Source organism: Oreochromis aureus, linkage group 1 (genome assembly GCF_013358895.1).
Source record: "Oreochromis aureus strain Israel breed Guangdong linkage group 1, ZZ_aureus, whole genome shotgun sequence".
NCBI lineage: Eukaryota > Metazoa > Chordata > Actinopteri > Cichliformes > Cichlidae > Oreochromis > Oreochromis aureus.
In genome coordinates, this window is record NC_052942.1 from 40,475,154 (window position 1) to 40,500,465 (window position 25,312).

General features: G+C 46.8%; 3 protein-coding genes across 7 annotated transcripts in view; 1 reads left to right on the forward strand and 2 right to left on the reverse strand.

Moving 5' to 3' along the window:
* The window catches only part of adamtsl3 (ADAMTS-like 3), a 202,523-nt gene extending 200,261 nt beyond the window's left edge, over nt 1-2,262 (reverse strand). For all 3 annotated transcript variants that reach the window (XM_039614073.1, XM_039614066.1, XM_039614077.1), the window contains exons 1-2: nt 2,010-2,262; nt 604-707 (exon numbers count right to left, since the gene is read on the reverse strand). In XM_039614073.1, the coding sequence (XP_039470007.1) occupies nt 604-669 (66 nt within the window). In that variant the 5' untranslated portion in view covers nt 670-707; nt 2,010-2,262. The remainder of the gene's footprint in view (nt 1-603; nt 708-2,009) is intronic.
* A 4,989-nt stretch (nt 2,263-7,251) lies between these two features.
* lmnl3 (lamin L3) lies at nt 7,252-15,161 on the forward strand. Of its 3 annotated transcripts, none has more exons than XM_031738356.2 (12): nt 7,252-7,797; nt 8,821-8,977; nt 9,678-9,803; nt 9,892-10,062; nt 10,139-10,264; nt 10,398-10,618; nt 10,695-10,914; nt 11,916-12,023; nt 12,151-12,267; nt 12,437-12,547; nt 12,640-12,704; nt 14,886-15,161. In XM_031738356.2, the coding sequence occupies exons 1-11, from the start codon at nt 7,388-7,390 to the stop codon at nt 12,673-12,675; spliced, it is 1,803 nt and encodes a 600-aa protein (XP_031594216.1). In that variant the 5' UTR covers nt 7,252-7,387; the 3' UTR covers nt 12,676-12,704; nt 14,886-15,161. The 3 variants fall into 3 exon arrangements, with proteins under 3 accessions (XP_031594216.1, XP_031594215.1, XP_031594214.1); XM_031738355.2 differs by having other exon boundaries at nt 12,640-12,700; XM_031738354.2 differs by lacking the exon at nt 12,640-12,704 and having other exon boundaries at nt 7,253-7,797.
* A 564-nt stretch (nt 15,162-15,725) lies between these two features.
* zgc:158785 (uncharacterized protein LOC791214 homolog) lies at nt 15,726-22,330 on the reverse strand. The gene is made up of 6 exons (XM_039612066.1): nt 21,810-22,330; nt 21,601-21,724; nt 20,485-20,685; nt 19,001-19,196; nt 17,883-18,089; nt 15,726-16,570 (listed from the first exon to the last, which is right to left on the reverse strand). The coding sequence occupies exons 3-6, from the start codon at nt 20,667-20,669 to the stop codon at nt 16,412-16,414; spliced, it is 747 nt and encodes a 248-aa protein (XP_039468000.1). The 5' UTR covers nt 20,670-20,685; nt 21,601-21,724; nt 21,810-22,330; the 3' UTR covers nt 15,726-16,411.
* Between the last annotated feature and the right edge of the window lie 2,982 nt (nt 22,331-25,312).

Sequence of the window (25,312 nt, forward strand, 5' to 3'; positions counted from 1 at the left end):
CAATAGTAAACACTGCAAGGTTTGAAGTCCCAGTGCCCTGAAAATAGATGGAACAAATATCCGTTCTTCCCTAAAGGGTTCAGGCACAGCAGGGAACTCGGCAACAAAGTAAAAAATACAGCAATGTGTTTGTTTTTCCTCTCGCTAACACGCCAACGGGTTCCAAATAAAGACCTCTTTGCAGAGCTGATCATGGAGAGCACCGGGTCCACAGCAGCCTGTTGTCAGGGATTAACCAGCTACTATATTTGCCAGAGAAAATCCTGCGCTCGCTATTGCTTCATATAAGGAGGTGACATTTACCCCAGCTCGTGCTCATGTACAAAGACTGCAGCCGGCTCCCCGCTCTGCCCGGCAGCCTCTCGACCTGTGCAAACAATTTGATTTGGATGGGTCAGCTCGAATTAAGCAGCAGAGCTAACGTCAGAGGCTGTGTGCACAGCGTGTCTGAACCCTGACTGGGTCCCTCTGATTGGCTCCTTGTTTTTGTGCACCAGTGAGGGTGGTGATCTGCAGGAACGTGAGGTAGGTGGAAAAAGCAAAAAGCTGACTGTATAAAAGTAGAATAAAAGTGGAACACTCTGTCCACATTGCTTTCATTACCTGGACACATGGAAACATGAAGAAGATGAGGACAGTCCTGCAGAAGGTAAACGACTCCATCTTCATCTGGGTTTGCCCCCCAAATCGGGGTCTCTGTGCCCAACCTGTACAGGAAGTGGAAATAGCAGCAGTGAGCAACTACCAGTGAACAGGGCCGGGCTAAATAACTGACAAACCCCAGGGCAAAACCTTCCTGTGGGCCCCACAATTTCATCCACAACACTCGGTGTGTCCCACATGTAGACTTTACATCGGGACATTCTTCTATTTATTTTTATGATTTCACCGTTCACTGAAAAGACTGACTTACTTGATGACAGTCTTTTTGCTCTTATTTTGAATATTTAGTTGCCGCTAACCAGTTAGCCGAGATCCTTCCTTTCTCACGTCTCAATCCCAAGAGTCTCTCAACCTGCGGTCAGTTAAACGGACTCCACAGACTACAGCTGCTCCTGATGATGATGGGAGTTGCGGTTCTGTGAGCACTCAGGGAGACATACATCTCACTATGGCCACAGAGCAAGAACTCCGGCCACAGTAAACACAGGGAGGCAGGGCTGAATCTGCCCAAAGGGACACCGGACACTCATACAGGAGCACAGTTACCGTGTCCCCCTTCATCTGTTGCCTTCTGCAACCCATCTTTTATGTACAGTCTATGTGTTGACGTTGTTGTATAGTTTAACTCTACGTCACTCCGTTTAAACCTCCACCTAACTACAGTTTTACTTCTCTTATCAGATGGAGCCTCGGTGTTGTGAAGGAAATAATCACCGCTTCCGCTCGATTTGCATTTCTTTGTTTCCTTTGTGTTGTCGCCACACAGATCGTTTAAACTAATTACCGCGCACAGAGTGAGGGGGGTTTGCGCTCCCTACGGCTGCGGAGCATCGGGGCCACTTTCTCACTTTGCCTCATAATTAATTTGGAATTAGTCGATGACAAAGCTCCTTGTAATGCTCGACAAACGTATCGATCCATAAAATATCTGCGGTTCAAACCTGGCATCGGGTTAATCGGCCACGGCTCCTTAAATAGATATGAGTGCAAACTCGTGCTGAGCTCTGCGGACAGAACATCCAATAAACCCGCAGTCAGCAGAAAATGAATAATGATGGAGAATCCCAGCAGCTGCTGTGATGGTCTCTGTGAGGTGAAGCAGCAGCTCCCGCAGGCGCACACGGGCGCACTCACCTGCGCATTTGCGCCCCTCCGCGCGGCATTGTTGCGCACTCTTTCCAACTTTCTAACCGCGAAGCGACGCGTCCGCACGGCCGCCCCGCGCGCTGGCATCGCGCGCATCAGCAGCGCGAGCCCCGGCGGGGCGGACGTGGGAGCGACCTGCGCGCGTGGACGCGTCTGAGCCGCACCGCGTGGGTTCGTTAGAGGGGACACGAACACCTTACCTCCGGGGGAGACTCGTCCTGCGCTCCTATGCGCTCCTATGGAGATGCACCATCGGGGGTTCTCCAGTCCGCCTCGCACCGAGATCCGGTCCCGTCGAGTCTGCCCCGAGTCCACACCCCGAACCAGAGACCGAAACGACCCCAAATACCGAGAGAGCCGCGCGGCGGGGCTCCGTGCCTCTGGGAAAGTGTCTCCGGGCTCGGAGCGGCGTGCAGCCTGCCTGCCTCGCTCTCACTGCCGAGGACCAGCGTGAAGCAGCGCATACACGAGGCTGCAGCTTCCGCTCTGGCCTTTCAAAATAAAACCCGTGGCCCCGACCCTCCCGTGTGTTTTTTTTTTTTTCTTTTTTGGGGGGGGGGGTGGGTTGTTAAAGGTACTGTTTGCAGTTATCCTCTGCAGAATTCCTCTTTCACCACCAGGGGACAGCGTCTCACTCGCGTGAGCCTGTAAAAAATATCTTTTCTTGCAGATTTAATTTTTTCTTCCTGAGTTTGAGTTCAGGAAAAGCTGCAGCTGTTCGAGTATCTGTAGCTGTTCATTTATCCAGACTGACACCCGTCACTGCTCTGACACACACACAAGCACACACACAAGATGTCTTAACTTTGATATGTGAAGCAGATTCATTTTCTATGTATGAATGTATCTAGACGAGATGTTTGAAGGCCTTCAGTATTTGTTACTCATGTCCATTTCAGGGCCCACCGACTGCATTTGGACCCAGAGAGAGAGAGAACATGCAGACTCTACACAGAAAGGCCAGAAGGTGGATTTGAACCCAGGACCTCACTGTAGTGAAGTAACAGTGGGATTGTGTTCATGTTCTTTTATTTCACGGGTGATTAAAACGTGCTTTAATTCTGAAAGGTAAAATCGACTCATTTCCTGTAGAGCCCTGCTTGTCTGTGGTAGTTTGACACTGAGTAGGCGTCTGATAGCCAAACCTCCGTGTTCCACATGTAAGGAGGAGAAGTCCTCTTCATCTGCTCTTTATCTTATAATTATTATTATTAATAATAATTCTGAGCAGATTCCCGGGGTTTAGGTGTCACCGCTGACTCATCAACGAAACATTCATTAAACTTAATCTACAAATTTGTCCGGACAGACAAAATTCTTCTTCTTCTTCTGTTTTTTGTTTTTGTTTGTTTGTTTCTCTTGTTTTGCTGTGATCTACACAAAAGACACAAATATGAAATCTTTGCATTTTTCTCACACACGACATGAACCAGTCCTGAAAGTGTCAGGCTGCCTCTTTGTGGTATGTGTCTATGACATGTTTGTGCTTTGGCGGGGCACCGGGCCTGTTGCTGGCAGCTGTTTGGTACAGGAGTTTTAAAAATCCTGTTAAGAAGTCCAGCTGCCTCCAGTTGAAGTGCTTTGGACCACTCTGCGACTTGGATGACCAAGAACTTCCACAGACAACCAAACTGAGAACCTGTCTCATATCACCTACACCTGGTCCTGGTCTCCACCAGGATCCAGCCCAAAGGTGTAGGTCGTCTCGTTTGGTGGTCTCAGAATCTAGTCTCTGTTTTTGTGGATGATGTGGTTTTGTTGGCTCCATCAGGTGGTGGCCTCCAGCTCACACGGTGGAACTCCTACTCTGGGTTGGCAACATGTGTCTGCACAAGTTGAATACTCGGGTCTGATAAATGAGGGAGGGGTGGGTGGAGCAGAGATGGAAAGACGGACTGGTGCAGCGATGTGGATGCTGCCTGCTGTTGTGAGGAGAGAGTAAAGCCGAGTGCAGCTGTGGATCTACGATTCTACCCTCATCTGTGACCACGAGCTCAGAGTGAGACAAAACATACGTGTCAGAAATGAGCTTCCTCTGATGGGTGCCCGGACTCTCCGTGAGAGACAGGCAGCTGAGCTCAGCCATGCAGAGTTGTGGCTTCTCCATGATTCAGGTATCAGACCAGCATACCTCCTGAGCACCTCCTGGGTGAGATGCTTCAGGCATGTCCTGCTGCGAAGAGACCCCAGAAGTGATATGGATGGATGGATGGATGGATGGATGGATGGATGGATGGATGGATGGATGGATGGATGGATGGATGGATGGATGATATTTGGAGTTTCTTTGCCATTATCAGATTTTTCAGGCCATTGAACCTGATTCATTTCGACTACCTCTGACTGTTTGGTGGATGATAAGCTGCACTTAAAAGTAGATTCTCTGAGTGCCATGTTTGTGTCTTCAGTGGCCTCTGATTCATCTCCCCACCATTAAGAAAGAGGATCAAAGTGTGTGTGTGTGTGTGTGTGTGTGTGTGTGTGTGTGTGTGTGTGTGTGTGTGTGTGTGTGTGTGTGTGTGTGTGTGTGTGTGCACCACCACTGCTGCTTTATTATGAGGTGCAGAGCAGTAGCTGGCACTGTATGAAGGGATAGTTTTGAGTTTGACTGATGAGAAAATCGGAACGTTTCAGTCACAAAATGAGCTCAGCGTCCGGCACAGCTCCGCTCTGAGGAAACACTGTTTGAATACAGGAGGTAAACAAGCTGAAGGATGTTTTTATGATACATGACGCTGGCAGGTAAATTCAGCTAAAACTGGATCATTTCCTGGAACTGCTGAGAAAGACGCTTGACATTCTTGGTTGAATCCAGAAAACTTTTTTTTTTATTAGCATGAAGGTGTTTGTCAGAGTTTTAATCTTTTGGCACTCTTCCACTCTGAGGAGAAAACAGCTACAGCATGTGTTGTGTTGAAGCGATATCAACTGAAGTTAAATAGGCAGAGCTGTACTTTTATGTAATTCGTGTAATTCCATATTGCACCACAAGGTGCAAAATAAGTCACCTTTGTTTAACTAGATCAGGTGTGGGGAACTCCAGGCCTCGAGGGCCGGTGTCCTGCAGGTTTTAGATCTCACCCTGGGTCAACACACCTGAATCAGATGATGAGTTCATTACCAGGCCTCTGGAGAACTTCAGGACATGTTGAGGAGGTCATTTACCCATTTAAATCAACTGTGTTGGATCAAGGACACACCTAAACCTGCAGGACACCGGCCCTCGAGGCCTGGAGTTCCCCACCCCTGAACTAGATGAAGTCCTCCCAGATGACTGAGCTCTTCACTTTATCTCTAAGGGAGACTCTGACTCCCTTCAGAGAATCATTCCTGAATCATCATCATTCCTGTGTTTGTATCTGTGATCTGATTGGTCAATCTCTACCCACAGCTGATGGTCATAGATGAGAGCAGGGACAGAGACCACAACAGACCAGTCCAGAAAGGACTTGCTGGAGTTCAAAACAAACTGGAAACAAGGTTTTGCCAGTGGTGGAAGCCCCACACAACAGAAGCCTTCTTCAGGTCCACAAAACACATGAACTGGTGACTTCTTAAATGGTGCTTTTCAACAGGACTGGAGCGCTCCGAGTACTTCATACATGCCTCATTCGTCTGAGCACTCTTTCGTTAGGACGTCACTGAGAGAACGAGTGCTTGGGTGCAGAAATACTTTGAAGGTAGCAGACAAAATGATGAAGGTTTAAAATGGAGCCAAAATCTGATTTCACTGTTTATTGTTCTGAGGTGATGTCATCCAGAGGTAAAAGAAAAACAGCTTCCCCTCAGCAGTGTGCAATGGAGCTGTGGCGCCCCCTGCCGTCCACACAGCATCAGTGCAACAAGTTCAGAAAGTCTCTGATAAAAATAATAATCCTATTTATTATCATGACATCATGCACAGTCTCCCTGACTCTCACTTTGTGTGGGTCAGTTATGATAAAGGGGGGGGGGCATTCTTTCTCAGCGGTCACATGACTCAAACCAAAGGTGTGAACGTTCAGATTTTTATTTGAAGAGCAGAGAAACTCGACTGTTTCTTTAAAAGTGGTCTTGTGATGAGCGACAGCAGCTCTCAGCTTCAGGCAAGTCATCTCTGTCAGCTGATGTCCAGCAGGAACCTCACTTCCGTCAAACTGGACGCAGACACGCGTGAAACACCGGAAGTTGTACATGTGCGCCTTCACAGTAAACTCCTGTATCACGTGTTTTAGCTTATTTTCAACCAACAAGCTTGAGATCTGTCACATTCATCATATGCACGACTAACAAAAATATTACGAGAAGTTACCTGGTCATCTGTGAAGCAATCAGCGTAATAATAATAATAATAATAACAACAACAATAATAATAATGGTAAAAAAGTCCATATTCATCAGGGCTCGAACCACCAACCACCTCCTGAGCTGCAGCCAGCACGAAGCAAGCTGTTGATCAGAAGTTGAGACTCTGGAGCTGTGAAACGCTTTGTGGTGTTTCAGGAAATCGTTTTGAATCGGTCACGTGGTTACGTGGACAGTGACGTAAAAGAGATTTAAATGCACTGTGAAATCTTAAGAGTTTGCTATTCTTTGAAAACAGGTTTAATAATGGTATTCGTCTTGTAAGTCAACTATTCAATAACGCAGGCTTATTATACAATTACTCAGAGTTCCTGTCCAGATATAAACATCCCAGTATCCACAAAGCAGTTCTGTCCATGATGTTTAGAAATACTTCTGTCTCCACACATCTGTCCATGTCCCGCCCTGAAAGAGTCTCCTTTAGGTCAGATTTGTTTCTCCTCTTGTTAAGGTGTGAATGACTCTTTTTCAAGAGTCTCTGTTTCTCCATCCATTTCTTTCTGGACTCACACTGACTGGAAAAAGGTTTTGGTCTTTGCCACAAAAATTCCTCTTTACTAACAAAGTGAAGGAGATTTCATTTAAAAACATAAGAGCGGTATAGACACATTAAGCTCCCAGAGACCTGCTCGCATTTATTTTGGTCTTGTACCTTTACTCGGGTTTTATGGAAAGATATCGGTACTTTCATCTCTAACAGAAACGAACTAAATTTGTACTTTTTTTTTTAACCTAAACGTCTTATTTGGTTATACTGACTTTAGTGAGAAAGACTCTAATGCTTTTGAGCTCATTAATCAAACAGCACATCCATAATCTATGTGACTACAATTTGTTCCTCTCACAACAAGATTTAAAAACCATTAATATTTGTAATATTTTAATGTATTTTTGTAATTATTCAGTCACTGTATTCCTCGCATTTTCCCATTTTAATCTATATTTCTGTCCTATTTGTTTAATTATACATGCTGTTCCACTGCATTATAATTTTGCACTACGTGTATTACGCCTGTTGTTAAAGTTTCTGATGAAATAAAGTTGGAGAAAAAAAAAATCTCAAGACTTTATTTTGAAAGGTTAGCCGGATGTACCCTGCGCGGTTCGGTCGCGCGCTGGTACCGTTGTCAGCTCGTCAGGAATGATTGCGTGCAGGTGAGGCCGGCTGTGCTACTAAAGCCGTCCCGAGGAGCGTCCCCGGCTGTGTGAAGCTGTCACCGTGAGCACCTCCGTCATGGCCTCGCCCATCTGTACCCCCGCGGCCACCTCCACCCCGGCGGCCGCCTCCTCCTCCAGCGGCCGCTCCAGCCGCTCCGCCGGCCGGCGAAGCGGCGCGGCGGCCGGCCTGTCCGCCTCCAGTACCAGCCCGTCCCGCCTGTCCCGCCTGCAGGAGAAGGACGAGCTCCGGGGCCTCAACGACCGCCTCGCCAACTACATCCAGCGGGTGCAGGAGCTGGAGAGTGAGCGCTCCTACATGCTGCTGAAGCTGGAGGAGAAGGAGGAGGCCAGGAGCAGCGTGCGGAGGCTGTACGAGGAGGAGCTGGCCGACGTCAGGAAGTCCCTGGACGGCCTGGCCCAGGAGAGGGCCCAGCTGCAGATCGACTACGGGAATCTGTGCGAGGAGCACAGGACGCTCCAGGCGAGGTAGGAGCGCACACCGTTACACCAGACTTAAGTCAAAAAGTGTCTGATTTAGAGGATGGTCTCCGCCCCCGCCCCCCTTTATAAAACTTTATAGGAGTTGATGGATGCTGATTATTGATCCTTCATAAACGTGTTTGTCTCATCATGGAGATTAAATCTTTCCTCAGTCTGGTTGTAAAAACTTTGCCCACTGTTATAATAATACGTTTTATTTATATGTGCCTTTAAAGACCCTCAAGGTCACCTGACCTTATGTTTTTATTTTGTTGTACTAAGGTAAATATTAAAAAAAAAAAAAAAGTATGAAAGCTAAACAAGGTAGAACTAGACTGAGACGGAGTCGTGATGAAGGGTATGCAGTTCTGATTAGATGGAAGTACAGAGAGAGTTTGTAGTCCGGAGATCTGGTGGAAGTGCATCCCAAAGTGTCGGGGCAGAACGACCAAAGAGTCCCACAGTAGACAGGCGAGCAGGTGGAACAGACGAGAGGAAAGCTGAAGAAGAACAGAGTGCATGTGTGGAGAAGATCAGATAAATATGGAGGAGCAAGGTTACGAAGCGCTTTGAGAGTAAGAGGTGAACTGGAAGCCGATGGAGACGCAGGTCAGTGTGTGCAGTAGTGTTTGCCCTGCAGACCTCCACAGGGCAGCAGATAAACAGCCCTGATGTGAACCGAGTGCTTTGAGTCCAGTTAAATCCACTTTTATATGTTACAGCTGTAAAGGCTCTAAAGTAAGCAGACAGCAGACTGATGAGCAGGTGCGTGCTCAGTTTCATTAAAAATCATGGTGATCTAAAGTCGGGCTAATTTCAGCAAGAGGTAAACATGGCCTGTGAGTGTCTGTGGATCTGAGTTTGTGCATTTGAAACTCCAAAGTGTGAGCGTGAGCCTGACTGAGTGAATCCTGTGATGGTTTCTGTTATTAAAACCAGTTTTAATGGGAGTGTTTAACAGAGTTTTGCTGTGGGAGGGCAGCAGCTGGTATCACATGACCGATAACGTTGTGCTCGCGTCTCTTTCAGGAACCAGAAGAAGGAGGGCGATCTGACGAACGCGCTGGCTCAGTTGCGGAGAGCTGAGGAGACTCTGAGCTTGAAGGACGCCGAGTTCACCAAACTGCAGTCGGAGAACCGCAGACTCAACGGCGACCTCGCCGACCTGCAGAGCCAGCTCGAACAAGTAAGAAGGGCAGCCGCCGTTAAACTGTGCAGCGTGCGTGGAACGCCCCAACCAGTTATCCTCGTCTGAGACGTCATGCCTCACCTGCGGCGAGGGACAGGAAAACGAGCCTGCGCCGTTCGGTCTGAGAGGATGTGAGGAAATCCTCGCTTGGCTTGAAAAGTAGAATCGGAAACATGAATGGTTGTACGTTAGCTTCAGCCCACCAATCAGGCTTCATCCGATTCAGCACTCTTATTATTTCACTTACTGTTGAATCTGTAACTGGGCTGATTGAGCGTCACCTGCCCCGCAGCAGGTTGGGTTCACAGCATAAGTTACCATGGCGATGTACGCAGGTAAGAAGTGAAATCCCGCAGGCTTCGGCTGTCTGTCCGCTCTCCTGCCACCGTTTGTGGTGGTCGCACGGCTCCTAGCTCCCGCTCAGGTCTGTGGTCATCCAGCTCATCGGGGTCTGAAGTGATGTGAAGACAGCTGAACTTTAGAATAAATCTAGTGACGTTAAAGTGCATTCCTGCAACCAGGTGTCGGAAAACTAGGAAATTAGTCCCAAACTTCCTGGTTTATCACTAATCAGTTATTTGAAAATCCTAATAGTCCAACGTTAAGTGCAGTCAGTCCCTCAGCTCTGATGTTCTTGTGAGTCGCTGAGAGTTCTCTGTCAACGATAATCAGACGGACGTCTTATTTGTGTCACCAGCTGGAGGCTCTACTGGCAGAAACCAAGAACCAGCTGAGCTCTGAGATGCTGAGGCGAGTCGAAACGGAGAACCAGGCGCAAACGCTGAAAGAGGAGCTCGAACTGCACAAGAACATCAGTGAGCAGGTAACTCGAGCTGCTGCCAGTTTCTACATGTTCAGGTTGGCGCGTCTTTACGTCACCGTTTCACCTCTTTGGTTTTTTTTTTTAATAGGAGATCCTGGAGATCCGAAGCAGACACGAAAGCCGCCTGGTGGAGGTGGATTCAGGGCAGAGGAGGGAGTTCGAAAGCAAATTGGCTGAGGCGATGCAGCAGCTGCGGCAGGACAGCGAGTCGCAGCTTCAGCAGTACAAAGAAGAGATCGACCGGGTTTTCAGCTCAAAGGTTAGAGCCGTTCATCGATGACTTTCTGATATGTAAATATTAAAAAATGTGTTTCACGCCGCTTTGTGCTCGACAGCTACACAACGCCCAGCAGGATGCGCTGGAGAAGAACGACGTGGCTTCGGCCACCAAAGACGAGCTGGACGCCACGAAGGTTCGAGTGGAGACCCTCAGCTCGCAGCTGCAGCAGTGCAGAAAAGAAGTGAGTTGGGAGGAGGTCTGTGCTCATCAGTGCAGCTCCCAAATCTCCTGCAGTATTTTCACCAAAATGAGAAAAAGCCTCTGACGTGGAGGGAAACGCTCTTCGTCTTCATGTTCCCTCCTCTCTCTGTCAGAAAATCTCTCTGGAGAACCGCTTCCAGGACCTGGAGAGGACTCTGGACAAGGAGCGGGAAGTCTGGCACCACAAACTGAGTCAGAAGGAGCAGGAGCTGCTCAACATGAGAACCCAGATGTTCAGTCAGCTGGAGGACTACGAGCACCTGATGGATGTGAAGGTAGCTCTGGACGTGGAGATCAGTGCCTACAGGAAGATGCTGGAGGTGGAGGAGCAGAGGTATGGCTGACTGTGAGTGGAGGGGTCCTGGGTCTCAGGTACTTTTGCTCCCATGGTGGTTTTTGTTTCCTGTCAGGTTTAAGCTGTCGCCCAGCCCCTCGCAGCGGACGTCCATACCTCGAACGCACGAGCACAGCAGCCGAAAGCCCAGAGGGAAGAAACGGAAGTACGAAGGCGAGTCCGGGAGCTCGCCCGCCTACAAAATGTCCAGTCGTTCGATGGAGCGCGGCGCCGTGAGCGTGGCAGAGATCGACGTGGACGGAAAATATGTTCGACTGAAGAACAACTCAGAGAAAGTAAGTCTGTACGGGTTGTAAAGCCTCGGGGTCAAGGTGGAGGATGTTTGACAGCCTGGTATTGAAGATGGTATTGGATGCAGAACATGCATTATTGGTCACATGATTTCATTAAAAAGCAGCACAAACACGACCCAGAGGTCCAGTTCAGGGACTGCTGAGGTGAAGCCTAGCAGACAGCTAGCAGCTACAGCTGCCTGTGTCACAATAATACAAACTTTAGTATTGCTGTTTAAAAATAAAATATTCTTCCCCCATACAGATGTTACCACAGGGGAAATGTAAGAGCAGTTTGTGTATCAGGCTGTAAACATGTTTGTTTCTGCTGGAAAGTTTTAACATCTATGGGGACTGACTCACTGCTGTCTCTGCTGGATGTTGGAGGAACTGCAGGTTTTGCTGCTTCTGCCTTGGCTGCATGTTTTCATGCCTGTGGGTTTAATTGTGTAGGGATGCACGACCAGCTCGGGTCAGAAACATGAATCCCTCTGATGTGGCGCTCTCAGTGGAGCGGTGTCTGTTTCAGATGACCTGCACACTGCTGTTAACGATTTTGTGTAACTTTCCATTACTGGGAGGAAAAACTGTTACATGAACAACAATAAAGTCAATATCACACAGAGCCAGCAACCCGCCTGGGTTCTCCATGCGCTATCGCTCGCTGACCCAGCTCTGACCCGGCTCCACATCCCACCCTGACCCATTCAGCACTGCAGTAATTCATCTTTAAGTAGATTTAAGTGTGTGTGTGTGTGTGTGTGTGTGTGTATAATTAGATCTCAGGACATTAAGCTAGCTCATGTTAGAGCAACCTTCATGTAAAATATGTGGAAACACTGTTGCTAGGCAACCCACCATGCTGGTGTGTGTTTTGTTTGGGTTTTTTTTTGTTTTGTTTTTTTAAATTCCTGTAGGGTCAAAACGGCGTGCTCTGCAGTTTGAGAAAATCCATTTTAGGGTCGAGATGATGACTTTTTAATTTGTTTCTCATTTGTTTCCAGGAGCAGTCTCTGGGTGGGTGGGTGGTGCGGCGGGTGTACCCCGGTGCTGGAGACATCACCTTTCACATTCCCGCCTCCTGCGTCCTGGCTGGTGGGCAGACACTCACAGTGAGTCCTTTAACACTGTAGGAAGACTTATTGACCACCACTGGTAATCACTGTAAATGCAAATAAATCGTGTGTGTGTGTGTGTGTGTGGCCGTGTGTGTTCGGTTCGTGTGCGTTTACCTGTCAGATCTGGGCAGCAGGCGCCGAGGTGGAGGCTGACCCCAGTGACCTGGTTCTGCAGGGCCACAGGAGCTGGGGGGTCATCACTGATGTCAGGGTGATCCTCCTGAACTCCAGCCATGAGGTAGAGGAAATAAACCACACTTCCCAGAATGCACCTGTACAATAAACCTGAAAGTAATGCTTTGTAACGTGAACACTTTATTTAACTCTGAAACTTTTAGGTGATTAGGTGTGGCACCTTCCACAACAGTATAGAATATGTTTGTATTACTGTGATTTTATTTAAACAGGAAGTGGCCGAGCGCAGGCTGTGCATGCTGGGTGGGGGTGAAGACGACACTGGGCTGGAGTTTGATGAGGAGTTTGTCACGGGCAGTGAAATGCAGCGCTTTCAGAGACAGGTAACCTCAGGGGGGAAATGTTCAAGCAGAAAAGAACAGCGTGCAGGACCTCAGACCTCATGTCTGCTTTTGTTTTCCTGCCTGCACTGCAGCCAAAGCGAAAAAAGAAGTGTTGTTCGGTGTCGTGAGTGCGGTCCACGCTCGGCCTGGACGGTAGGTGAGGGGTAAAGTAGCTTCAGCTTTTCTGCTCGCCTCGCCTGCTGTCACCTGCTCCCATAACCAGATGCATGGCTTGTTTCACTCATCCATCACGCGGCCCAGTTACTCTGCTGATGAAAGTGCAGCTCCAGCTCACTCATCAAGTAAACTCAAAGTGTAGTTTGAGCAAGCTGGAGGCCGTCACAGTTTGTGGCTCAGGAGAGAATTAACGCCTCCAAATCTGAGGCCATGGTTCTCTGCAGAGAAAGGGTGGAGCCCCCACCTGTTGACTTTTTCCTGAATGAGGGCAAAGCTGACACAGCTGTGTGCAGTGTCTGCAGAGATGTGGATGCTGTCCTGGTCTTTGTGTAAGAGAGTGGAGCATCGTCTGAAGGATGTCTGGGCTCATCCTTACAGATGGTGAGGACTCAGAGTAGAGCTACAGTCGACACGTCCACGAGGACCTGCAGTACCTCCAGGAAGTATTCCCTGCGCTTCACTGCACGCCGCTCCAGTTATTCCACATTCTGTCGTGTTACATCATTATTCCTAAATGGATTAAATTCATTTTTCACCTCAAAATTCTACACACAGTATGGCGAAGTGATAAAAGCAAAAATAAAGAAAAACACATGAGATTAAAAGTGAATGTATTCCAAAACGGCCGTGACATGACGGTGACGTGCTGGGAGAACTTTCTGGGTGCTCTGTAAAAGCGAACAGAAAGAAGCAACCTGCTTCAAGCGGAGCTCCTCGCACAAACGCATCGTAATCTGAAAACTTTGCATCTGAGAAGTCCGTCCACCACCCCAGCACCCACCTGTCGCACTCGTATTAACTAATCACTGTTTTGCCTGTGGCACACCATAGGTGAGGGAAGTGGAGGATGACCTGTACTTAGAAACCACCGCAGATGAGCATCGTTCAGACAGTCCGAGGCAGATCCAGATACACTGACCCAATATTTCAGCCTATCGAGCAGAATGTGGCGGTCAACCGTATCAAATACCGACGTGCGGTCCAACATTAGCAGAATAAAACATTTTCCTGCATCGTTTTGCATGAAAATGTCACTGCAGACTCTACGACGAGCTGTTTCAGTAGAATGAGCTCTACGAAAGCCAGACTGAAACATGTCAAGAACGCCGTTTGTCTAAAACTGCTGTGAGCTGCTTGGCCACGAGCTTTTCTTAGCGATAAACGCTAACTTTGAGATCTGTAACTGCTAAGAAGAGAAGAGTCTAACTTGGGTTTTTTAAGCAGGACTTTACCAGACACCAGTGCTGATTATGGCGAGCACACAGGGACCAATAGACTGGAAGACATTTCTTTGAATAAAGATGCAGGTAAAATGTCGAGTCGGGAGGGTGTTAACTCATTTCACCAGATCGGGTGAAAAATAACAGACTGAGCTGGAGTAGGAACTGACAGTGAGGATCCGTGGTTTGGTTTTTTCTTTTTTGGGGAGGGGGGGTTCCTCCTAGCACGAAAATTTTCTTCCATCTTCATTTGAAGAAATGGGGGCAGCAGGTGGAGCAGGAGTAATAATATGGTGTCAAACAACACTTTAGGATTACCTCTGCTCTTTGAACCAGGTGTGAATAATAAGCAGCCCTCGCATCTCTAATTACATTAAAAGATCTTTTAAGTAAACGAGAGGAACATTTAAATGAGTTTTCCTCCACGAGCGCTCAGCTTTACGACAGTCACGTTTTAAACAGCAAATACTGTTATTTAACCGAGGTGAGGACTTGGAAACAGGAGCTAAAATGGAGCAAATCTCATTTTAACCTGGCAGGTTTCATCTAAAACGGAAAGACAGCGATGATTAAAAAGATCGGTAAGAGATCAACAGCGTTACAAAGGGATAAATATAAATGACAAGCATCAGTTTCTCAACTGTGGAGGAATTTAAGATGCGACAGCTAACCATGCGGCGCAAATGAAACTCCAAACACAAACGTGTCCAGTAGCGCAGGCGGCCTCCTGCTGTTGTGGTACAGTGAGCAGGATTAACCCTGCCCTGCACATCACGCCCTCACGTTTACTTCTCACAGTTTGGCTTTGAAGGTTTGCGTCAGCCCGTAATCATCGTTAATCTGGACATCCAGAGGTTTCCACCCCGCCCTCTGCTTCCTGCAAGCTTTCTACTAACCAGACCTTTATTATGACGATAACGCTGCTGTTCTGTCCCCCTCAGGATTTCTCGAAGGAGACCACTTGTGCTGTGATGTGATGCCTGCTCTCTGCCACAGAACTCGACGTCGGTATGAAAAACCCTGGAGCAGCTCGGGCCTCAGACTGCTGCTTTCTGGCTCCAGTAGTTTTATTTACAGTAGGACAGTGACATTAGATGATCTCACCTGCCTTACAGCACCAGTGTCCCTCATGTTTCATCACTCTAGCTTCACAACAGGAGCTTTGATTTTAATTTTTGTTGAAGTGTAATAAATAAAGCTAAAAGTTTCTAAACAAATACAACTTGTGCTTATTTCCAGCAGCCTGCAGAGATCCTGCAGGGGAACCACACCCTAAAGTGCTGGGGTATTTTCATAACTCAGCTTCTGGGTAAAAGCCGTAGGGCTGCAGGTTGGGTGGGTTCGACCAAACATTGGTTTAAAAGTCGTGACTCAGGAGTTGTTGGCGACGTGTGAGCTTGGGTAATTCTGTTGGGTAGTGTTATCTTTAAGGCTAATGTCTCATAATTAGTATCATGTATTTGTCTTATTCTTTATTGCACACAGTGTTAGAAATGGATTCCTGTACTCGGATACTAGTAAACATAAACATGGAGTAGACCCCCCAATTTTAAATCTACAGGCTAGACTGGAGTGGTTGTCATGGTAATGGGCTTGAGACTGAAGAAGTCACCTGGATGAGTGACGAAACATTTCTGCCACTAAAAACGTCCAGATGAACAGAATCCACCTTCTGGGATTTACCTGGATGATGGAGCACGCACGACGACACTGTAATCGTGTATTTTGTAATGGTCTTGAGTCGTGGTGCTTACTCACGCACTTTTTAAAAAAAAAAAAAAAAAAATTATTTCACTAACTCTGAAAGCTGCGCTGCTGTTCCAGCTGCTTCTCTGTGTAATCACCTGCATTTCAGTTGGGATGCATCCATTCAGCACGTCTCAAACTAAAGTAGGCCGCTTTCACAGAGACGAATAGTTATCGAGCACAGACGTAACAGGCTGAGGATGTTTTGAAGCCTCCAGCTGAGCATTTGATGTCATCGTAATCACTGACCAATGAGCATAATCCTCTCCTAGAATGACAAATTTACAAAATGAACTTGTTTTATTATATGTGACCTGAAATGAGTACCTGAGTCCATAGACTGACCACTAACCACAGGTATCGCCCCCTGGTGGTCATTAAAAGATGTAAGTTGGGAATCTGTGGGACTGAATAACTGCTGGAGCCTCTGCTGACGTTAAAGGCAACTTTACATTGTTCAGCGTTTCCTGCCACCTGTTTAACAATGAAGATGTGGACATTATACCAAGGCTAACCGCTGTAGTTTTGTGGAGGGCGTTTAACTACAAAGCAGTTTTGATCTGCTCCAGTGCACCCCCATGCCATTACCACCAACACCAAAACACCGAGAGGATAATAAAAGGAGTCATTGACTCTTTTTTGGGGGAAGAAACAATGAAATGTGTGGTTTAAAAGTCCATGGGGTCATGAGCTCAGTCCTTTGAGCTGTGCAGACTTCCACCTACACCATCGTTTCCTTGTTGATGGCTTTGCTGAGGAAGTTTATGGGCGCCACCTGCTGGTTAGGAGGTGTTTGTTCTGACACAGGAACCCACAGTCGAACTCTCTGGTCAGTCTTCTTCCAGGTTTTGAAGAGATGCACGTGGTAGCGCACAGAAACCTGGCAAACACCAAACCAGCAGAAGACAATTTAAACATGAAACAAAATCACAAAGAAAGCGCAATATACTTTCCACGACTGCACCAAAGCGTAAAACACTGACATTGAAACAAACATCTTCCACTCCAGGTTGTTAATCAACCAAAGACCCAGACGTTAAAACTCAAACACCAGTTTTCTTTGTTATCGATCGTCCGCCTCACTCCGAGTTTCTGTCTGATTTAGTCCTCAGCTCAAACAAAATAATCATTGTGGGTGATTTTAGCATCCATGTAGATACTAAACAGCTGACAGCCTGAACACAGCATTTAATATGTTATTAGGCTCAATTAGCCTCTTAAAGACATAAAGACCTGGATGGCCGCTAACTTTCTGCTTCTTAATTCAGATCAAACTGAGGTTATTGTACTCGGCCCTGAAAATCTTAGAAATATGGTATCTAAGCAGATTCTTACTCTGGATGGCATTACCTTGGCCTCCAGTAATGCTGTGAGGAACCTTGGAGTCATTTTTGACCAGGACATGTCCTTCAACGCACATATTAAACAAATATGTAAGACTGCTTTCTTCCATTTGTGCAACATCTCTAAAGTTAGAAATATCCTGTCTCAGAGTGATGCTGAAAAACTAGTTCATGCATTTATTACTTCCAGGCTGGACTACTGTAATTCTTTATTATCAGGATGTCCTAAAAACTCCCTGAAAAGCCTTCAGTTAATCCAAAATGCTGCAGCAAGAGTCCTGACAGGGACTAGAAAGAGAGAGCAGATTTCTCTTGTGTTGGCTTCCCTTCATTGGTCTTCCTCTCCCCACCCATGCAGCGGGTGGGGAGCGGTGTTCATGTGGTGTTCAGTACCACTTGAAATTGCCGTCTCCAAGATTTTTATTCAAATAGTGATTTCACAGACATTTATCAACAAATATATTTTAGAATTTATATATTTGCATTATTATGAACTGTAGTTCTGTGTGGATTCTTACATTTCTGAATCCATATCCTTACTCTTGAACCCTTTGAGACAGCTGTTCCTAATGTTTAGGGGCCCTGAGAAACAAAAGGCTTGAAAAGCAGCTGGGTGGGCCTTCTTTAACCTTTCCTCTATTTCTGCTGTAGGAGTCCACGGGGATGACTCACGTTTGGAGCCAAAGGGGACATGAGCAGAAGTTGAGTATTTGCGTCACTTTTTAGCTTTAGAAGCTGCTACTTAGTAACTACATGTGGAAGACTACAAGTCTTCCACATTAATCTTCTACATTCGAGTTAGTAAAATAAGTTCATGTTCTGGATGAACAGCACAGACTGTAAACTCACCACAGTCCAGAACACATAGATGATGATGAGAGCCAGAGTGAGCACCAGGAGTCCCAGGGCCTCCGTCCCATTGGTGTAGTAGAGCTCCATGGCTCCTTGAACACACAGCCAGCCCGACAGCGACGCGAGCGGCGTGATGAACAGGAAACAAGCCGCATCGCTGCACAACGTCCTCCTCTGCTGCTGCATGGCTGGAGAGCACCACCACTGATGAAGGGGAAGAGGAGGCAGGAAGTGGATTAGCCTCATGTTTTCCATGAAATAGTAAAATGTCTGTGATATGTTTTCATGTTCTGACTGTTACTGCATTCCCTATATCAGCAGGACATGGAGTAAAGACCAACATAAGACAGGAAAAATCCTCTGGGAACCATTTAGGTGATCCTGCATTTACTAAGTGAAACTGGTCAAAAGAATACATTAAACTAATGATCTTATTTCTTCACTGCGTGATAATACAGGAGACTTTGTAGCTGCAAAACCAGTTCAGCTTTTACTTGGAGCTGAATCGAAGCAGAATAAACGTGTGTGTGTTTGTGTATGCTGTGTGGATTAGATTCGTACATCGCTAACAGGAAGTGCTGCACCTTTCCTTCTCTGTGTGCGTGGAGCATCGCCTGACAGCAGGCCTGTGCTGTTCCGTGTGTAGCTTAGCCTGGCACAGCACACGGTGCTTAATCAGCAGATTACCAGCCAAGAATGCGCCTACAGAGAGCACCGAGGCCACTCTCCTGTTCTGTCCTCTGCAGCAAAGAAGCACCGTCTAATCTGCCTCTCAGGCTAAGTGGCTTTATGGACAGCGAGCTGACGGCAACAGGTTCTTCAATGTGAAGCCAACAAACTCCTCCCACTGAGTCTGACACGCCACCATTCAGGAAAAAGAGCCAGCCTTCACTCTTTGCTCTGTCTGCTCTGCAGCAGAAGCCGGTGAATCCTTCTTTTTTAACTTCAATCAGCCTCATTCATCTGTCTCATCTCACAAAGATGTTTCTCTCCAGGCTGAGCGTGACACGAGGAGAGGACACTACAAAAAAAGTGTGGCTGTCTCGGTCACAAGTCTGGACCGCTAAAACCCTCTGTGAGTCGAGTCCTGAGCATCAGTGTGGTGATGGGCCTACCTCAGTCAGAGGCTTTGGCACACGCTCCAGCACAAACTGGTGATGGCAGAGCTCGCAGTGTCCGCTGTCGGAGGCGGTGAGCCACTGTTCCAGGCAGCTCCGGTGCACCGAGGCCAGGCTGCCGGAGCACTCGCAGGGGGACAGCAGCTCTCCTGACGCCTGGCCTTCGTGGCAGATCCTGCAAAACTGCTCCTCACTGCACAGAGCGACACACGAACAGAGACGACAGGAAGTCTGCAAAGGCAGTTTTCTACTGTGACATTCAGAAGGTAAAAACTTTGCATAAAGGAAAGGATTCATCCTGTCTTGTAGATTTACTCACAGGAAAGAAAAAGAAAAATATTAAACAGAATATTTTTCATGTTTGTCTTCAGATGTATAATGAAAATATATCATGACCTCTTTCATGGTGTTTTTTACTATGTGTCATTGCAGACAGTCTATATGTCATCTCACTGTGATGTTATTGGATCTGAGTGGAAACTGCACCATGCAGGATTCAGGGGTGAAGCATTTGTTTGACTGAAGACTGGAGACTCTGAGGTAAGTCATCGAGGTCATAGCTTCTCGAAAGGTTTCGAGCACCTCGGCACTAACCGAGAATCCTTCAGAAACACAGCCTCTGTGAGTACTGCTGTTAACCATGTCCATTCTTTTATATCCACAGTGTACTCCTCTCCTATTGGCTGCGTGTAGCTGGATGATTCACAAACGCGTACCCTGAACCCTGACGTCCACCGTCATCAGATCTCAGTCCAGCGGAGCGCCTTTGGGAAGTGGTGAAATGCATCACCAGCATATCTGCAAGGTGCATCCAAGTGGCAACATAAAGGGCCTAAAATTATAGTTTAGAAACTGCAGTTCCTCTAACGTCCAGCAGAGGCAGCAGTGAGTCAGGCCCCATAGACTCCCATGTTAAAACTTCACCGCAGAAACAAACATGTTTACAGCCTGATACACAAACTGACTGGTCTGTGGATCTTTCCCTCCTTATTAACACCTGTACAGGGGAGGATGTTTCTATAACTCACCTGTTTAAATGGTTTTAAGCCTTAAAGTTTGCATTATTAGGGGCGTGGCCTCTTTGACTGACAGGTGGCTGTAGCTACTAGCTGTCTGCTAGCTTCACCTGGACCTTTGTGCTGTTCGAGTATTTTGGAGCCTTTTAACGACGTCATGTGACCAAAAATATGACTGCTGTGAGGTCACTGTACTAACAGACCGTCTGGCTCCAGTTCTGGTAAAATTCGAGGATTGTGATTGGACTAAGCACTAATTGGCAGGTACCCATGTCTGTGCCATGCTCCCATAAAACCAATTTAAACTGGGTTGGTGGTTCGGGCTGTAATTTCGTGTCCAGGAAAGGCTTCGTCACTCTGGGTGATTTCAAACGTTGATAAATCTAAACCTGAACCTGAACAGTAGGCGAGCGTACGTTACAGAGGTGATGAACTTTCAGCCTCTTTGCTTCCTGCTCCGTTTACCTGTCTGTGATGGCTGCACACTCCACAGTGGGCGTGTCTGCGTGATAGCACATCACTTCCTGGCTGCTGCTGTGGAGCTCTTCATCCAGCGCAGGCTCAGGGATTAACTTCACCTCCTCCACAGGACTGGACCCCCACCTGCCCATCGGATCCTCCACAGTCATACCTGCAGTAGGAGGGGCCATTCACTCCACGTCACATCTGTTAGGCACACACACACAAACAGATGGAATGAAAATACATCCTGACATAAATAAATAAAAATAAAAATAAAAATATGGACACACAAGTGGATCTGCTGTCTGTTACAAACTGACTGACAGGTTTTGTTTATACCGGGATTAAATTAATTATGAATGGAAGCTGCAAAATATGACATCATCCATCAGAATTAGGACTGGAGCTCCCGACTCCAGTAACAGAACCCTTCATATTTACAGACAGGTTTAAAAAAAGAAACTGTCAAAGATGGAGGAGCGCACTGTGCTCCTATTGGTCAGCATCACAGACGTTAAGGAAGTTCTGCTGACCTGCAGGTTTGTAATTTCTTTTCCAGCAGCTGTTTTCACCGTTTAGCCAGAACTCAGCACCAAACACAAAGTTACAGAGCAGAAAGGTGACGGTTATTTATGTTTGCTCTGCTGCCGCCACGTGGCCAAAAATCAGTGAATTAAAGCTTTAAAGGTTTAAGTTTTCGTCCAAGAAATTAAATAACCTGTCAGTGCTTAAACACATTTACACTGAGAATAAATTAGTAATAAAAAAATAGCAATATTTCTTCTTAAAGAACAACAAATATTTCTCTCAAGCTTTTTTAATTCTGTCCTTCTAGTTATTCTGTTCTGTTTCATTTTATTTTTATGAAAAATAGATCCATTTACTGTATTTTTTAAAAATTTAGCTTTTTACTTATTGAGGTATTTATTTAATTCTACTTTTGAGCTTCCACTCCAGAGTTAGTCCACTGTAAATATTGTTATTGTTCAGGTGAGGTTCAGCTCACGCTCTTCACAGTCCCGAGCGGAGACACATGAAACACGACGCTCACCTGGTGCAGAGCAAAGTCCGTCACACAACGAGCAGCTTTAATGACAACAAGTCAAGCAGCAGCCTTACCTCCAGCCTGAGCCGACGTTAGGACCAGCTCCGTGTTTATCATCAGGCAGAGTCCGAGTGACGAGGCTTCTCCTCCTAAAGCCGTCCAGCAGATTAGAGAGGCTGACGGACGCCGCTGAGAACGCTGAGGGATTAGACGTAGAGGAAAGTAAGGGCCGGGCCAGACAAATGGAAATCACATCAGACTGAGTTACAGCTTCTCGCCGTACCTCCTTTAATCCTGTTAGGGGGCTTCCAGGCAGCCAGCGGAGCGAGACCAGACTCCCAGCTCCAGGCCGGTGGAGGCCGAGGCTGCAGACGGGATGCTGGGGGGGGGGCGTTCGGGATGGTGTTTGTCTGTGGAGGTGATACAGCTCTCTTCTGATTCATGCAGTAATCACTAGAGTTGTGATTACTGCAAACATACACGCAGAGTTTAGGTTACACTTTAGAAAAACTCAAATGAAAAAACTGTAAAATGTAAAAATGTCTGAGAGTTCTTTTAAGAGTTCATTTTTCTCACGGTTCCAGTCGTTTCTCATCATTTTCCACACACATCAGCTGTGACTTCATGTCCAAACCTTTGTGTTGTTGAAGAGATATCAGCTGAATGTGAAGTAGGGCTGGGCTGCACCTTCTTTCCAGTTAATACCAGTTTGTACCACAAGATGGCGCAGTGAGTCAGTGCAACCTTTATTTAACAAAGCAAACCATTAAGATAGGATACTGAGGATACTGTGCGTCATGTAGAAACGAGGCATTAGGTGCTGTCTAATGGCTAATGAAGAGCCAACAGCCACAGCTACAAGCTACAAGCTAACACTTAACATGTGGCCCAAAGTGAAGTGTGACTGAACTGATTTCAGCCTTCATGCTTTTAATCCTGTAAGTAACACTAACCTAATCCTACAGTATCAGGACAATGAACAGACACGCATTAAAACCCAACAAGTCCTTTTGTTTTTCCGAATAAAATGGTCAGCAGCGCCATCCTCCGTCGCCATCACTGTCAAAGGCCACGAGTTCTGCTCAGAGTTTATTCTCAGTCTCTGCTGGATGAATGGTTCACAGCTCCTCCTGCCTTAAGACAGCTTTCTTCTGATTGGCTGGCACCTTAGAAACAGAAGCTTCAAGCAGCAGATGGGCGGGGCTTGATATCCTGTCTTGACATCATTCAGACCCATGAGTAGAAAAAGTTAAACTGAGAGTTTAGGGGTTACCGAGCTCATCATTAGAAACGTCGGTCATAATCAGAGCATGCGGCCCTGGAGATGGAGATATATGACAGGAAGTGAGGAAGAGCAGCCGCATTCATCCTGATGATGAGGGCGTGCAGGTAAATCGAGAACTCAGATCCAGACAGCCTCCTGTGGGGCTTTTGTCTGCTATCGATCCAGACAGAGGTACATGCTGGATTAATGCCTGAGGGCTGTTAAAGGACCCTGCGAAGAAAGCGATCGATGGACTGGAGAGCGGCCCCTCGCTGCCGACCTGAGCAGGATTAGAGAGGGGCCCCCGGCCCCATTTAACACAGTACACACCAAGGTTCACAAATAGACCCAGACAGACACAACACGAGCCGAGCCACACTGGGAGCCGGGACAGGATGTGGGTCTCCCCCTGTGCGTTTTAACATCTGCTGTCAGAGGAATTATCACGAAGGAATTCCCAGTGATGTGCTTTTCCTCCGGGCTTTGTTAGCAGCAGCCTGGGAATGAATAACAGGCGGGATTGAAGGGAAAGGAGGGAGAAAGAGAGGCCAGGCAAAGAAAGTCCTCCCACATCTCTCCCTCTGCTCCCAGCGGGACTTTTATCTGAGCTCACGTGTGGACGATGAATGTGAAAGACTCCATCTGCTGCACTGTGCTGGTCAGTGTTTGTTACAGATGCTGCTTTAATCCAGAGATGGAAACCTTCACATCATGCTTTTACTAAAATACTATATTTGTATGAATCCAACACACCTGAGTCTCACGATGACGGTGACGCAGCCTCATTGGTGTAAATCACAAAGATCTGTGGCCCTTTATGATTATTTGTACTTGACAATAACAGTTTGTTCTTGTATGAACTTTGAACTTTTTCACTTTGTTTTTATTGCCAATAAAATGGAACCATTTGGAAGTTTTGTGAAGAAAAACCTGTCAGCATGTTTATACCACCTTCAAAGCCCTGCGGTCGCCTTCAGTCCGACCGGTGTTTGCACAAATGAGTCAAATCAAAACTAATTTCATAATAAAAATCAACCCAGCAGCTGCTAGCTTTAAAAACAGGAAAGAAAAAATGAAGTAAATTCATCGAAAGACAGTTTTCCTCTTTTTCCACATCACACAAACCACATTTCCTGTTGTTCACCAAATTCAGATTAATCCACACTTTGGATTTGAAGCCATAGACGAGGTTTAAGACTAGATTAAGACTGAGCTGCTACTGGGTCACTAAAATAAAGAGGAAAAGCCGTGAGTGACAGATGCACATATGTTTATATTATTCTATGTGAAGAGGATACACTTTAAAACTGAAAGACGTCTATGATGGGTGAAAACCCCAAAAACTTCAGCAGTGTTCTTTTCCAGATTTAGATGAACGTTTTGGTGAAATCAGCAGGTGTGAGATCGCTGCTCTGATTGTTTGCTTCACATCTCGGCTGTTATGAATTTATCCATGTTTGGGAAAACCAAGTGAAGAAACCTAAGTGTGCATCAAACTTATTCCCCATCGCTGTGATCTGATGTGGGACCGCTGAAACTTTCTGTCAGTATACAGATGTCTGAGATATCTGAATATAAGAGACAGTCTCACTGTATCTACACGATACAGCGATGCTGCTGATGCTGTTGTAAAGAAAGACATCTGTCAGCAGGACTCTTTGGGCTTGAACTTAGGAAGTAAATGTATAAGATACAGAAATCTGTAACTTAATTACTGAGGTGCTTATTCTGGCCCATGGGCCTGATGTTTAACACCTCTCCTGTAGTTGAACCTGTGGGTACCTCTCTGGGTACATCTCAGGCCCCTCCAAGTGTGGAGGCCTAGCTCCACCCACCACACTACCAGCCGGTGGCTGATGCCCTCAGCCGTCAGTGAGTTGGTGGTTCTCGGCGTTTGGGGCTGGGCACTCGGGCGCATGCCCGTCTCACTCCCGGCTGCTGGTTGGCAGGGCCTGGCACCCATGGCCGTGTCGGGCCCCTTATGGGGGGTGGGGTTCCCTCGGGCCTCTGGGACCATGGCTCGGTCCGCTCTGGTGCGACTGGCTACTGGCGGGGCCTGCGGGCTCGTCACTGCGGCCCTCTGTGGCTTCTGCACCGTGGTTGCTGGGTGACCAAACGTCTTCGTTGTTGTTTCTGTATCGTGTTGTTCTCTTGTTGTTTGTTTGCTCTTTTCTTCTTTTAACAGGTGACAGGTGATTTTCTCAGTGTCTTCTTTCACTGTCCCCCCTTTCCCTCTGTTTTCTTTCTCCCTTTCTTTTTCTGTATAGTTGTTTGTCCAACTCGTAATAACTTTAAATACTTTTTAAACTTTCAATGCAACCAACACCCCCACCTCTTTAAACTGTATTTATTATAACCCTATTTAGTATAGTTCCAACAGCACCCACCCACTCAATGTGCAATATCACTGATCACACTGCACCTCTCAATGCACCTGCTAGTTAGATGCATGTATGTGTATGTATATAGATGTAAGTGTGTATGTGGAAATATGTGTGTGTATGCATGTACGGATGCAAATA